This window comes from Nicotiana tabacum, chromosome 8 (genome assembly GCF_000715075.1).
Source record: "Nicotiana tabacum cultivar K326 chromosome 8, ASM71507v2, whole genome shotgun sequence".
Lineage (NCBI taxonomy): Eukaryota > Viridiplantae > Streptophyta > Magnoliopsida > Solanales > Solanaceae > Nicotiana > Nicotiana tabacum.
The window spans coordinates 22887102-22903240 of record NC_134087.1 but is presented as its reverse complement, the minus strand read 5'-3'; the positions used below and the strand labels follow the sequence as shown (position 1 = coordinate 22903240).

Sequence of the window (16139 nt, the reverse complement as noted above, 5' to 3'; positions counted from 1 at the left end):
TCCGCCTCTTTTAGTTTCTCCTGCAATGCCGCGATTTATTGTAGTATTTCAAAGATCTGGCGTTGGTATCCAACGTTCACATTCCAAACATACTACAAAATTGATTTGTAGTATTCCTGGTTAATGGGTTCATCATACCATTCCTCAAAAATACAATGATTTCCGTCATTGTCTCCAAACCTGTATAGACACATCCAGTATCTGCACCCAACATTACCATCAGACCAACATGCCTTCATAATCGCACGTTTGCCACAGTAGCACCTTGGTGCGTCATTGCGTCAAGACATTTGTTAATGCAAGAAAAATGAAAAATTTATGGAAAGTTTTGCTATTTGTTTTGGTTAAGCGCATATAATAACTAAAATGGGCTAGTCATTTATAGGCAAGAAAAAAACACATAACGTGGTATGAACACGTGATTTTTGCCTTATGTGAGAATTACTCCCAAAAATTCAAAATAAAATAATTTTCCTTTGTGTGCAATTTTGAGAATTTTCGTGGCATTTTTGGATAACTATTTGTATTTGTCCGTGCATGTTTATTTGTTAAATTAATAAAAAATACAAAAATATGTCGCATTTGCATTTAGGATTTGATTCTACAATTAGGAGCAATTAAGTTTGTTTTGCAAGAACAAAAAATCATAAAAATAATGTACGTTGTAGTTTTAGCATTTAATGTCCAAATTGTGTGATTTTATCGTAATTACTATTTAATTATGTGTTAATTGTTATAGATAGTTAATTAGCATTTTTATAAATTAATTTAGTTCTATAGGATAATTTAGGATTTTTAGAATTTAGTTTTAGTTTAAGAAAAAATAAAAGAAGAAAAAAGAAGCAATGGAAATAAGAAGAAAATCGGATTGGGCCACCTTTTTAAATTAAATAAACCAGGACCAAACCAAATAACCCCCATCGGGTTGACCCGACCCGGACCGCCCCATAACCCTAAACAAACACCCCCCTTCTTCTATTTTTTATTTTTTCATTTTTCCAACCCCAAAACCCTAAAACGACCCGCCCCCCTCTTCTTTCTCCTTCATCTTCTTCAACAAGACAATAATGGAGAAAAAACCCTAGAAGAACCCTAGACACCTCTAATCATCAGCCGCAACACCCATTTGAAATTTGGATCTTCCAAAAGAGAACAACCATCCGAAACAGCCGCTGAAAACAAAAGGCCAGCCCCCCATCGAGTCTTCTTCTTCAAAAACCAAAAAGAGAACCCTTCTTCTTCATGGAAATTAGACTAGTTGGACACACACTTCCGTCGTTGCCTTCCAAGCCACCATCCAGCAGCTCTCCAGTCATCATCTCTTCACTCCAGTTCCGCCGCCGCTCCGCTCCCAGTAGCTCGCCGGAAAACGTCATCCACGGGACCGCCTGAACTTCCTCTGAACATACCCTAACACCAACAGCTGTTTCCATCTTCCTTCTTCAACTCAAACCCACCGGACACCCCTTCTTCAATCTGAAACCGACGACCCTTCCATCTCCAGCTCCCATGGCTGCCCTTCTGCATCTTCTTCGTCCCCATCGTCCCTCGCGTCGACCAACAGTCCAGCAGCAACCAAGCGACGAGCGTCATGGCTGCTGCTTCTTCGCCTCTGCTGCCTCACCCATCGTCCTAAACGACCCCTCAATCTCCCAGCCACAGCTTCTCACCCCAACTCCATCTCCAGTCAGTCACAACACCAACCAGTCCACCAGAAACCACTTGCACACATGCAAAACAGTTTTAAGCTGAGGTTGGTTTGAGGTCTTCACCGTCCATTCGAGGATTCCGTTCGAGTCCGTGTCTGTTAGTCAAATGTCGAAACAGTGTTGCGAACGAAGTTTGTTTCATCGAAAGTTCAACATTGTTCAACGTCGGATCGTTAGCATAAAGGTCAGCCATAGTTCGTTTCGGATTTTTTGTTGCTTTGTCTTTGATTTCGCTTTAATATGTGGTTTCATTTTTGAACATTTTCGCATGATATTCCTACTGCATATTCGTTGAAATTGTGTGTGTGTGTGTGCGTTTTGGACGACTTTCCTACTGTTTTGAGTTCGTTTGATGCTCAGTTTAGTGATTGGAATCTACTCGCTTGTTCCGTTAAGTTTGTTCTGATATGAATCTGACTCTGTTGTTAATTCATGAACGTTGTCGATTAGGAGTTTGTTTGGCGAGTTTGTTATGCAGAGTTTGATTATTAATTGGAAATTGATTAGATGAATTGGTTATAGCTGCTAAAGTTTGGTTAATTGACTTAGGAGGATTGGATATAGCTGATGGGGTTGAATGGTAAATTTCAGTATTTTCAGGGGCATTTTTGGGATTTTGAGTCTTAAAAAATGATTAATTTGAGTGCTCCATCCACTAGGCATTAATAATATTAAAATAATACCTAGTGGGGGACAAAACATATGATGGTGGGAATTACTACATTGTTTAATACATGGTGGGGGACAAGACATGTGGTAGTGGGCAATAATGCATTGTTTAATATAATGGGGGACAAGACATTTGATGGTGGGAATTAATACATTATTTTAAATAGTGGGGAACAAGGTATGCAAGAGTGGGGAACAAAACATAATGGTATGAAAAGATTAAAAAGGGATTGATTAAAATATGTTGCCCATACTTGTTTTGGGTTATAAATAGGGTCATTTCAAGATCAAAAGAGGGGGATTTTTTTGAAAAGAGAGTTTGGGGGCTGGTTTTTGGAGAAAGAAAAACGAGTTCTCTTTCAGTTTTTTTTAGAGAGTCTAGGCTGGATTTTTAACATTTAAAAGTTCAGTAATTTGAGGAACTAGTACTGTTGCGGTTTCAATTGGTTCTTCCTGAGTTTGCTATTGGTTATTGGCTACTGTTTCATTGGTGGTTGCTGTTTTGTCTTTTACAAACTTTTGGGGCTGTTCTTTCGAGCTTATTTGGTTTTCTTCAAATTTTTCTGAGCCTCGAATTTGGTTTGAACTGCTGCTGTTGGGTTGCTGTTGTTTGCTGTGTTACTACTGTTGCTGACTGCTCCTTCATCTTCTTGTATTTCCGTTATCCAGGTACATGTTCTACATCTCTCAAATTTAAAGGAAAGGAAGTAAAGAGGTATTGGAAGGGATTTCTGAAAATAACTGTTTCTTTGTGTTTAATTTGATGTATAAGCAGTAGTTCATTTGATATTTCATAGTATGTATTGGAATGATTTTGAAATGCATAAACCGGACTGATTGAATCTATTTCCACAAATATGGAATATCAATTGTAATTAATCTTAGTTGGCGATTACTAGTTATGGAATATACTGTATTTAATTCTTTTGTTCAGTAGCCGTGAAACAACTTCAAATAGTTTATATCACAAAACAAGTTCAAATAGTTTATGAAAATCAGCACGTTGGTTTAATAGGTCTAATTCTGAAATCGTGAGTTCGTTTGAGTAGGTAGCATCATTTTAAATAGCAATGTGAATAATGTTAATAACTAATATTCTCAAATGTTAGTGATTGATGTTAGCCTAATGTCAGTTTTTTAAGCATTGACGCATTTCTTCGACAAGTCGTAAAAAGAAAAAAAATGGTTTTGTATTACACATAGTTAGTTCCAATAGTTCAATTCATCTAATAATGTTAGTTTAAATTAATCAAAGAATAGTTAGTTTGTTTTGATATTACTGGGTGTCAATCTCGTGTTCTATTCATAATCTCAACTTTAGTGTTATTAACTAATAGAATAAGGAACAATACAATCTCCCTTGAGTAAGTTCTGTTGCAATTTTCCGTTTGCATTTGTCTTAATCTAATAAACAATAAGAGGCACGAGCTTATAAACATGTAACTAATTAGGACCTCTTCTCTTTTATTTTAGAGACGAACTGAATAAAAAATGTAGTCACTGTAGGATTGTCCTTTCAAAATAAACGAGATGAGCCTCGCCTAGTAAAACTCACCGATTGCGGGGCCCTCACGATTGTATATATATTAAATACTTAGAACTCGGGATCGGCCGCTTAGCGAATTTCACGGCCTTTTCCCCAAAAGTAATAACGCGCTAGTCCCTGTTAGGCGCATACGTTTTTTACTTTCTTAAACTCGGGTGCACATTTATGTGACCCAAATCCAAATCTCAACGGAGTCGAAATGTGTCGCTAATCACGGGTACATTGATTGTGACGTGGTTCGAGATGCATGTCCATGACGTTGCAAATTCCTTTAAAAAATAATGAATGAGACGAGCCTCGACAAACAAGAATACACAAACTGCAGGGCCCTCAAGGACAGTTATTTCAAATGCTTAGATTTCGAGACAGGCCGCATAGCGAATTTTACGGCTTTTCACAAACAACTCGTTAGTATCTTTAGGCTCGTATTTAATAATGTTATCTTCCTAAACTCGGGTGCACATTTATGTGACCCAAATCCAAATCTCAACGAAGTTGGAACGTATCGAAAATTGCGGGTACATTTATGTGGCGCAATTCGAGATGCATTCTCATGACGTTGCAATTCTTTGAATAAATAATAACAAAAGCGGTAAACAGTTAAAATTTGCACATAGGTTCATAATTATATAAAATCAGATAATCAAGCCGAATATGACAGTTGAGCGACCATGCTAGAACCACGGAACTCGGGAATGCCTAACACTTTCTCCCGGGTTAACAGAATTCCTTATCCGGATTTCTGGTGCGCAGACTGTTAAACAGAGTCATTCTTTTCCTCGATTCGGGATTCAACCGGTGATTTGGGATACCATAAATCTCCCAAGTGGCGACTCTGAAATAAATAAATCCCGTTTCGATTGTCCTTTGATTGGAAAAACTCCCTTCCGCGCCCCTTTGCGGTGGCGCAGGTAAAAAAGGAGGTGTGACACGTGGTATGTAATCGCGCTATGCTTCGCGTGCTAATGATTCTTTACGGTACAATATAGCTTTTCTAGAAGACAGCTTTTCCAGAACGACAGCTTTATCACTTCGACATGACAATACACATAACGTGGTATGTAATCCCGCTATGCTTCGTGTGCTAATGATTCTTTACGGTACAATAATGCTTTTTCAGAAGATAGCTTTTTCAAAATGACAACTTTTTCATGTCGACAAGACAATGCACGTAGCATCGTATGTAACCGTGCTATGCTTCGCGTGATAATAATTATTTTGGGTATAAAAAGCTTCTTAAACTGAACAAAGTCATATGTATTTCAAAGACCTTTTGAATAAACATTACAAAATTCATTAAAAAAATGCCACTACGTGTATTAATGTTAAATATCAAAAAGATTGTTTTGAAGGTAGTTTTCTTTTATTTTAAAAATGGGTTTATGTTAGATTGTTATACTGAAGTATTAATGTTAAATATGAAAAAGATTTAAAAGCAATGAAAACATAATTTTATTTCATACATTCTGCAAGATAAACAAGTACATATACTTATTACAACCACATTACAAAAACAAAACACTATGTGTATTCTTGATAGTTGGGCACATTAGATGAACTTCCACTGGGAGCTAGATTACCACCGCCACTCAAACCAGCTGAAGGACATTACGACGGTCATGTCCTGTTTGCGAGCATATGTCACATTTACGCGCATAAACGGTATCACCAACATCTATTTAGTTCCGTATACGCGTTCTTTTTTGCACATGTAGCTTACGCAAATACTCCTTGTTACACACCATTTTAAATGGTTATAGCGGCCAATAATGTTCAGCACCCACTGGCTGCAACTGCCCACTATATGTGTTTAAGTATGCATCAACACTATATTCCTTAGCAACGTACCAGGTTGCCGTGAAACCTGTGTATTGAAAGCACTTCATGGCATGTGAGCACGACATGTGGTAGATGGACTATTTCCCATAAGAACACAATCTGTTGGCTTTATTTATGGTGTGCGTATTATTCCCCCGGTTTTGATGGATAACGGTACGAACTTCAAAAATATTTTGCTCGTTGCAATACTGTAAAAATGAATGCCAATGTGCTCGTCTCCTGTATTTCTCAAATCTTTTCATTAGTATTGGCATAAATTCAACACCGCTCTCCATCAATTCTGATGCACCTCTATGCCTTTCAATAAACCTCTCCGCCATCTATTGAAATGACATCCGCACCATAGCAGTAACATGCAATCCACGTGCAGACTTCAATAACCCATTGAAAAACTCTAACACATTTGTAGCCAGGGTTCCCCATCATCTGTCATCATCCGCAAGCAATGTTCACTTGTCAAACTCATGTCGTATCAACCAATGATAGGCTCTTTCATCTTCCTGCCCGATCGATTCCATGCGCCTCCTGAATTTGCACTCCTAGTGATCAGTTGCAGCCATCCACATTAAATCATGCAAGTCCTTGTTTGGATGTGCCTTCTGGAAATTAGCCTTCAGGTGCCTCACAGAGTTATGGTGGTATGCATACGGTTCCTGTCATACACGCAAATTTTGTACAGAACTTAAAATACCGCCATGCCGATAAGATATTAGACAAATACCTGAACGCTATTTGACAACGCGCTCCTTCAAGTGGTTCAAAAATAGCGTCCACGTTTCTTGGCTTTCATTCACACAAATAGCAAAAGCTAGGGGAAATATTTCTCCATTACCATCTACTGCAACGGCGATCAACAACTTAATATTATACTTTCTATATATATGAGTGTCGTCTATGGTTATTACCGGCCGACAATGTACAAAATCATCAATTGCTGGTTTGAATGTCCAGAACACGTATCTGAATATATATGCTGGTATTCCCGAACTCGGATCAAGCTTCCATTCAATAACAGTACCGGGGTTAAAGTGTTGTAATGTGGCCATGTACCTGGGTAGAGATGCAAATGACTTATCCAGTCACTGTAAACAATTTCAAACGCAAGTTTGTGCCTGAGAAATGCCTTTCTTTTGATAATGATACACTCATATTTCTGGAAGACAAATGTAATACACTCTTTAAGCTTATACCTTATGGAAGCTTCAATGTGTGGAATCAAAACAAGAGAAATTAAGTTAACATCCAAGTTAAAAATGATTCCCACTGAATTTGTCTATTTCACAATTGTGGTGCCAATGTATTTACCCACAACCCAAATATTTATTTTCTTCTTTCTCGCATGCAACATCCAATTACAACCCGTAAACTATCTACAACAAACAACCTTGTATACGTCCAGAGATGACACCCATACCATCATCTCACGACACTCTTTTACGCTATACATTTTCATCGCGCTGATTAGGCGCGCCTTATCAGGAAAAAGCATGCCCTTTAACAGCACCGTTGGTCAAGATTCATCCCACATTGCTATCCGAATTTCGTCAATATCTCTTGTGAGGGCATTCACATCCGACATACTTGGAAAATGATCAAGGTAGAGAATATGCCTTGAATGAAATGGCACGTGGGACTCGTACACTCTTGGTCTAACGGGAGGTGGAGCATGCTCCCTCGTCAAATCAGGTTCAGCATTCTCTTGATCCTCCTCATCACCCTCGTTAGTGAGGGGTGTGTCATCTCTAGACTCATCAACGTTGTTGTCATAATCACTATTCTCTTCCTGACTCTACACATCTGCCAGATCCCTATTAAATACGTCGTCTTTGGGCAATTGAGTAAGGACATGACCATCAAGTTGCTCGTTTTCACTGCACAACCAAGGAAATAATGAGTTACTCAAATTGGTCCAAACAATACATATAACTTTATACATTCACTTACAAATTATAATGTGTTGATATCTCATGATGCACATTATCTTGTTGATGCTGACTTCCATATGGACCACCATGATCCAACACACCAAAACTAGGTATATTCCAACTGACCGTTGGTTCATAACTTGTAAAATTCATATCTTGTCAGTACCCCCGTGGAATATATGAGTGTTAATACAAATACAATACACAAAAATATACATTATAACACAAAGAAAAATTGAAGTTTACCACTCGGCTTGTGGATTATGTATACTAGGGGAGAAATTATTTCCTCGCTCCTCATTCACCCGTGGAGATAAGTTTAGATCCGGCCAAACTCTTTCAGCTGGAACCTCTTCGACTAAAGCTGCTCCAAAATAACCACCCAATGATTTAGGAATTTCCCTACTTTGTGCAACCTCATTATTGCGAACGCCTTCAGCCTTGACATATATTTCCAATATTTTTATCACAATAAATTTTCGGTATTCATCTAGAGTCCTCAAAAAATCTCTTAGAGTTTCATCGTCTTCGATGTTAAACTCAGCATAACAAGCAACCCCTTGCGGAGTCACAGAATATAAATATCTTTCAGTTATTTTAAGATTCACCGAACGTTTGTTCACACTTATTTTTTTTTTACATAACAACGATGCCAATGTATCATACTCCATTGTAAGTGGCAACTTAACATGAAACCGTGGAGATAAATTATAGCTTACTGAGTTATTCGCCACCACAACCTCACCCCTCACCCAATATAATGAAACCCTAATTCTTCGCTCTTCAGACATTATGACATAATGCAAAACAACTTAACAAATAAAATTTTCACAAGACTTGAGAATAGTTCTGAATGGATTTTTACAAAATCCTTAACGCCCTTAAATAAGACAAAAACCAGTCCGGGGGGTGAATTATTTAATGTATAGCGTCTTAGCTTAAGACGCTATACCCAGTTCAATTATTGTTATGTCAATTATGTCCAGATGAATTATTTGTGGGCCCACATAATACATATAGCGTCTTAGTGAAAAATGTTATATATATAACGTCTTTTAACTGGCCAAACGACCGTTAAGGTATAACGTCTTTTAAAAAGACGACACACACACACATATATATATATATATATTTTGGCCACTATGCAATTTTTCCCCTATATTTTTGTTCTTTGAGTCTAAATGAACCACATTTTTGTTCCGGACTCAATTCTAAGTACCAACTAAAAGTGCCAAAGTTGTTACGGAAAATCGTCATCAAAAGATTTTAATTGTTCAAACAAGGAAAAGTCACATCCTACTATAACTTATGGTCCTTTGGTTTGTTTAACGTAGAAAGAATGTTTTTCTATAAAAAGTATTCTTTCGAGGTTTTTGGTTGTTATGAATTACACAAAAGTAGTCATATGTGGACATAGTTATTATGAGTCTTGTAGTGATATTTAAATTTAAATCGAAAAATATTGAAACAAAAGTCATTTGTTATTTTTATTTTTTCTAGATCTTTATTACTGTTTCAAATAGTAGAATATTAATCAAGCGAGACGTTTAATAACACATAAACGTAATGTAAACTAATACTCTTATCATTAAGATTATTATAAGTATTTGTTTAAATGGCCTATAAAAGACAAATGATATAAATCCTATAAAAGTGCATGAATAAATCATACGCCAATTCTTTTTCTCCAAATTAATTACATTGTGGTTTAAAGTATGACATTTCGACGATTTAAGTGTCCTAAGCTGAGTACTAATGAACTTCAAAATAGTTTGCTTAGTGGAATTCTTACAGAAAAAAATAAAAAGAAACATATCGATGACTGATGCACAATGATGTGGTATGTACAGTCATCCCTCTGTTAGATTTCCAATAAATTTGTAATATAAAAATCAGAACAAGTTTTTTGGCTTTAAAAAAGGAATCGTACGTACTATGAGCTTTTAATGTTCTGGACAATAAAATAAATACGTTCAATTATGTAACGTAATTTGATTGAGAAAGACATTAAGAAATAAAGAAAACTTGCCATAAATTTATGCAGTAATCATAAAAGTATGATATTACGGATAAAATGAGAAGTTTTAAATTATTTTTTTTTTAAAAATGTTATTCTTTTTGAATAAAAAATATTATCACAAAATGAAATTGAATCTATAGAATAAATTGAACCAATGAAGTATATGCAGTAGCAAGCGATACAATAAAAAATCCCACCATCTATTTCCTTAATCAAATATCTCGGGTTCGAGCCCTGTGTATGAAAAAATTCTTGGTAGGAAGCGCTTTCCCCGAATGGGGCTCTAAGCGGCGTACTTCCCCCGAATGGGGCTCTACGCGGTGCACTTACTCTCGACTGCGAATTCAGATATAGTCGAATTCCAATGCGTGTACCGGAGAAAACTAAAAAAAGAAAAACTCATAAAACTCCCAACAATAATGATTGAATACCAGATTATCTTCATTAATAAATTCATACCAACAACCAAAAGCTTCAATTATTTTCAGTACTACCAATTTAGTATTAAAAACCTCTGAACTATAATACACAATATAACGATCAGATAACAACTAATTTCTTATATAAACTGACTTTACTATATATTGAAAAGTAAAAGAGTACACCTTATCTTCTGTCACTCTCTCCTAATCTTACCTTATAAGCAATGAAAGGATCAAATTGATCAAGTAGTTATGATTATACACTACATTTTATCAAAGTATAAAACCCATCATTTTGTGTTATTTTGAGGAAACATCAAACACTTTTCTTTAGCTTTCTCATACCAAACATGGCAAGAAAAAACTCTTATTTTTTACACTATAATATATTATTGTTAAGTTTCTTGGCATTTTCATTTCTGTTAATAGAAGGGGTACCTGAAAATGCATTAATAACTCAAATTCCTGGCTTCAATGGCACTTTCCAGTCAAAGCATTATGCTGGGTTTGTATTTCTTTTCTTTTAAGAAAATCTGAACTTTTGCTTGTATTATGGTGATTTATGTATTTAGTCTGATATTTTTTTTTTCAAATGGGTTTTCAGATATGTTACCATAGATGAAAGTCATGGTAAGAAATTGTTTTATTATTTTGTTGAGTCTGAAAAAGATCCAACAAAAGATCCAGTTGTTCTTTGGCTCAATGGTGGACCTGGCTGCTCAAGTTTTGATGGCTTTGTTTATGAGCATGGTATGAACTTTACTCCTACCATTGTTGCGAACTTTGAATGGGGTAGTAATAATGTGTTTGCTTAATCTTTAGGGTAAAGAATTTTTAAATTATCAGTGTATTTTCACATGTTGTAGCGGATAACTTGCCTTATTCTTTAGGTTATTGGTTCCATTGGTGCAACTAAAAGGACTATTGAAATCAGTTCAAATGGAAGAAAAAAATCTGTTGATAAATGAATTTCGATTTGTTTGACTATTACTTATAAAATCTTGCTCTATAATCTGGTTTGATCTTGTAGTCCAGATAGTCTTGTACCATGACGTATATGAAATAGTAGAAATTAGTGAAATAAAAAGACATATACAGACTAATGAAGTAATCCCATCTCCTATGGTCCAAAGATGAATATTCTGAACCATTCATGAATATCACAGCAAAAATGAATAATACATTTGTAGCTCCTAAATAAATGAGGAGTTAGATAGAATACAAAATACAAACAAGAACCAATCCCAAGGAAAAGGAAGAGACATAGGGCTAAAGAGAGCCAAAAAAGATCTTTTGTGTTTAATCCTGCATAATCTCGAATATTATCAGTTCCGTTACATGGACCAAATAGTACAATGCAAGCAAGTGGTCCTAGATCATGGAGATTTTTGTGAACGGTTATGTATAGTTAGCTTTTACAATAGTTATCCTTTTATGGTCGGGTGGTTACCTACAGTTATTTTTTAGGTTATCCGATAGTGATAGTTATGTTTTAGGTGATCCGATAGTGTCAAAGTTTTTCTGTATACAGTCAAATATAACACTCTTTTTAATCTTTTACATAGATAATAGGTGAACTAAAACTGCGTGTTTGACAAACTTTGCCATTGTCATAAAAATGTTGACTTCTTCTTAGACAGATTTGAAAATTCTTTTAACCAGCTCAAGTAAAAGCTGTTAGTTGGAAATGTAGTTCATACTTGTGAGAACTGGGATTATATACATGGACAAATTAAAAGATCTATGGAGATGCAGTTGCTAATTCTCATTCATCATAAGAAAAAGTTTTTTTAATATTTCTTGCTTTCTAAAATAAGAAAGGGTACTTCTTTACATTGCAGGACCTTTTAATTTTGAGTTGGGAAAGACAAGTGAGAGCCTGCCTATTCTGCATAATAATCCATACAGTTGGTCCAAGGTTATTATTTGTGTTAATTCTACTTGATCATATGCTTGCATTCATTAGGCACACATTATGTATATAAGGAAAATATTTGATTTTTTCAGGTTTCCAGTGTAATATATCTGGACTCTCCTGTTGGCGTTGGGTTTTCTTACTCGGGAAATGAATCTGACTACAAGACAGGAGACTTAAAGACTGCATCTGATACCCACTCGTTTCTCCTCAAGGTAACATTACAGAAACTGACTAGTTTTATGCTGGCTATCAACCTACCGCAATACTCCTCTCTTCCGGTCTTTGGACCGGCAACGTGAGTAGCTCACATAGGCGGAGTTCTAAGTTTGATAGTTTTTCCTAATAATAAAATTCGTTTATTTTCTATATCGTTCTAGACTCATTCATGGTTCTACTAAATGATATTATCGCTAGTGGTTTGAGATCTACCCGGAGTTTCTCAAGAATCCATTTTACATATCTGGAGAGTCTTATGCTGGAATATATGTGCCAACACTGTCTTATGAAGTAGCAAAAGGTAATCTGGATCTTAAATGAACATGTATTGGTTGGTCGTGGGCAGGGGAGCTAAGTAAACTAACCTTCTGCTGCTAATTATGTTCTTTAGGTATTGATGCTGGAGTAATGCCTGTTATCAACTTTAAGGTATATATCATTTCAAGATTTCGTGTGTTATAACTGGTTATTTGGGCTGTAAACTCTTTATGTTCTATTGCACAGGGTTACATGGTGGGAAATGGCGTGACAGATGACATAATAGACGGTAATGCTCTTGTTCCATTTGCACATGGTATGGGCCTCATTTCGGATGAATTGTTTGAGGTATTTGCTTCTCCTTGTTTAACTTTTAAGTGCTTGGATCATTTGACTTCTGAATTATCAGTAAAAACATAATCATTGGCTCTTTGTCTATTAGCAACTGGTTTCTGATTATCAATTTTCATGCTCAGGAAGTTACTACTCTATGTAATGGAAATTTCTATGAACCAGCGAGTAATAATTGTTCAGACAAGCTAAACCAAGTTGATCAGGCAAGATGTTTCACTGTCATACTTGATTCATTTTGTCGACAACTCAATTCATTGCACTGCTTTATTGACCCAAATTTACCTTCCTCACATATTGCAGGATGTTGTGGATCTAAACTTGTATGACATTTTAGAACCATGTTACCACAGTAAAGATTCTACTGTAATTTCCACTGGTAACTCAAGATTGCCAATGAGCTTTCGTAAACTAGGTGAGACAGAAAGGCCTCTTCCTGTCAGAAAAAGAATGTTTGGTCGCGCATGGCCTTTTAGAGCTCCAGTAAGAGAGGGACATGTCCCAACTTGGCCGGAGATTCTCAATGGCGTCCATGTCCCTTGCACTGTAAGACACAAATACTCTCATATCCAAAAATTCAACAAATTTCTAGGTAGATATGGTAACCATCCTGTTAATCTTGAATGAACTTGGATGTTTCGATGCTGTAAATTTTAAGTTTATTATGCTTATTTTATTCCCTCTTTGAGGAATTCATGTCTTGATTTTGAGATGAATTATGCAGGATGATCGTGTTGCTACTGCATGGCTCAACAATGAAGAAGTTCGTAAAGCAATTCATGCCAAAGAAGTAAGAGACAATTTTCTCATCTGTACTTGATTTAAAGATGGTGATTTACCTTTATCCGAAGAATTTTTTTCTTTGGAGATTTATGATTTAGTGTTACTGGTACAACAGACAACTGTCACAGGTCCCTGGGAGTTATGCACTGGCAAAATACATCTAATTCATGATTCCGGAAGCATGATTAAGTATCACAAAAACCTCACAGCTCGGGGATATCGAGCACTCATATACAGGTTTAACAGATTACAAAGTCCTTAGCTTCTTTCTATGCATTTTTCTATCCTTTTTGAATTACTCGTATATTATTGTTTAAGCACCCGGCTTCTTTTCTAATTCAACCATTACTTCAACATTTTCTTCTTCAATCGCTAATAGAGTGTGTTACAGTATGTAAGTCAAACCAGCATCTTACACCTCTAATACCATCATACAAAACGAAACAGGGGCAGTATCAATTTAGTTTCTGATTTATATGTGATGAAGGTGATACATATGGACTTTTTAGTTACTGGTTGCTGTATAATACTAATGAATTTGAATCTTGGATCACTTTACTAGGGATTTGCTTTTACTTTTACTGGCTTAAAACTGTGCTGATTTTTGTTCCCAAGATAGTTCATTGCTGATGCAGATTCTGCATTCCTATCTAGCAGGTTGCAAACTGTCAGAATGCTTTTTATGTGCTTATTATTTATGATTTTAAGATCCTTAAAATCTTATGCTATGATTTATCAAATAAGCACTAGCTTTTGGGAACCCTGTGCAAAATCTACTGACTATTCAAAGGCTGTTTAACGATATCCAAAGAAAATGCGTTTGATATTTTAAGATATCTGATTACTTCATTGAGCGGAGAGTCTACCGGAAATAGCCTCTCTATCTTATTAAGGTAGGGGTAAGGTCTGTGTATACACTACCCTCCCCAGATCCCACTTGTAGGATTACACTGGGTTTGTTATTGTTGTTGTTGTTGATTATGCATTGACCGTAAGAAACTGAAAGCTGGAGATCCTAGGCTGCATAAGGTACATGTTGTTAGTGACCCTGGACCTGAAATAATTCGATATCCGCCCCGCCTCATATTGTGCCAGAATGTTGTTATTGTTGTTGTTGTTGATTATGCATTGACTGTAAGAAACTGAAAGCTGGAGATCCTAGGCTGCATAAGGTACATGTTGTTAGTGACCCTGGACCTGAAATAATTCGATATCCGCCCCGCCTCATATTGTGCCAGAATGATATTTCCCGCCGATACATGCCATTCCTCATAGTATATCTGACAAAGCAGGAACTGGAGGCGCAATAGCACCAGTTTTTATATGTCTGTTGGCTTTACCTTTTTTTGGAAGTATGTATATACGTAGTTCAAGTTTTCGCCCAATTCACCAAGTAATATTTTGGTTGCTTTTGGCGGATTGCTTCCTACTAGGTTGGATCTAATGTCAACTTGTGGAGGCACCATTTGTTATTACTGGACAAATTTCACTTAGTTTTCTTCTTGTTCTTTGCCATAACGCCCATTCAAACACTGATATGTTTTTATTAATATTAAACATCTTAACAGTAAAACTACTTTCGTACTACTAAACAAGGAAACCCTCGAATGCAAATTATCCAATATCTTTTTTGATCCTATAAGCAAAACGACTATATTCATTTTTTTAAACTTCTTGCAGTGGGGATCACGATATGTGTGTACCATTCACCGGTTCAGAAAAATGGACAAGATCACTTGGATATAAGATTGTGGATGAATGGAGGCCTTGGTATGTAAATGAACAAGTTGCAGGGTAAGTCTGTATCTTCATCTTCTAATTCCTTTCATGTTTTACTTTTCTAATGTATTGCATTTCTGGAAAAAATCCACTTTTAATGCTTAAACCTTTTGTGCAGTTACATACAAGGGTATGACAACAACCTCATTTTTCTAACTATTAAGGTATGTTCATATCAAGAAATTTTTTCATTTTCTATTTTTTTTTCTATGATTTAATTAAAAAAAAAAGGGACAACCCAGTGCACTACGTTCTCACTATGTACGGTGTCCGCGAAAAGGCTAGACCACAAGGGTCTACTGCATACAGCCTTATCTTGCATTTTTGCATGAGGCTGTTCCACGGCTCGAACCCGTGACCTCCTTATCACATGACACTAACTTTACACCAAGGCTCCCCTTCTTTCTTTGATTTAATTAATTTCCGAAATTTTCAGGGAGCTGGACACACCGTGCCAGAGTACAAACCACGAGAGGCCTTGGCGTTCTATGCGCGCTGGCTAGAGGGCAAGAACATATGATTATATGAATTTATGAAATAGACATTAAGTCCAATTGGTTCAGAAATACAGAATTTTTCTTTTTTTCCTGTGCATAATGGGAGAATTTTCTATAAAGAAAAGAAGGAAAAGAGTATTGGATTTTTACCATGTATGTAAAAATGGATAAATCTCAAGCCTGCAATAACAAATGACAATTTCTCCA

General features: G+C 36.1%; 1 protein-coding gene across 1 annotated transcript; it reads left to right on the top strand.

The window, feature by feature from the left end:
* The first annotated feature begins 10243 nt into the window (after window positions 1-10243).
* LOC107813306 (serine carboxypeptidase-like 20) lies at window positions 10244-16139 on the top strand. Its single transcript, XM_016638556.2, has 14 exons — window positions 10244-10635; window positions 10735-10880; window positions 11972-12048; window positions 12138-12260; window positions 12463-12565; window positions 12656-12693; window positions 12769-12870; window positions 12999-13079; window positions 13177-13419; window positions 13598-13663; window positions 13772-13893; window positions 15337-15450; window positions 15554-15599; window positions 15872-16139. Exons 1-14 carry the CDS (start codon window positions 10481-10483, stop codon window positions 15953-15955), a joined length of 1500 nt encoding a protein of 499 aa, XP_016494042.1. The 5' UTR covers window positions 10244-10480; the 3' UTR covers window positions 15956-16139.

What these genes read in the sequence shown, in the direction of transcription:
- LOC107813306 (XM_016638556.2), top strand. Translation starts at nt 10,481, where the DNA reads ATGGCAAGAAAAAACTCTTATTTTTTACACTATAATATATTATTGTTA. An exon ending in TGGCTTTGTTTATGAGCATG is followed by an intron (nt 10,881 to 11,971) that starts GTATGAACTTTA and finishes TTTACATTGCAG; the next exon opens with GACCTTTTAATTTTGAGTTG. An exon ending in GTCTTATGAAGTAGCAAAAG is followed by an intron (nt 12,566 to 12,655) that starts GTAATCTGGATC and finishes TATGTTCTTTAG; the next exon opens with GTATTGATGCTGGAGTAATG.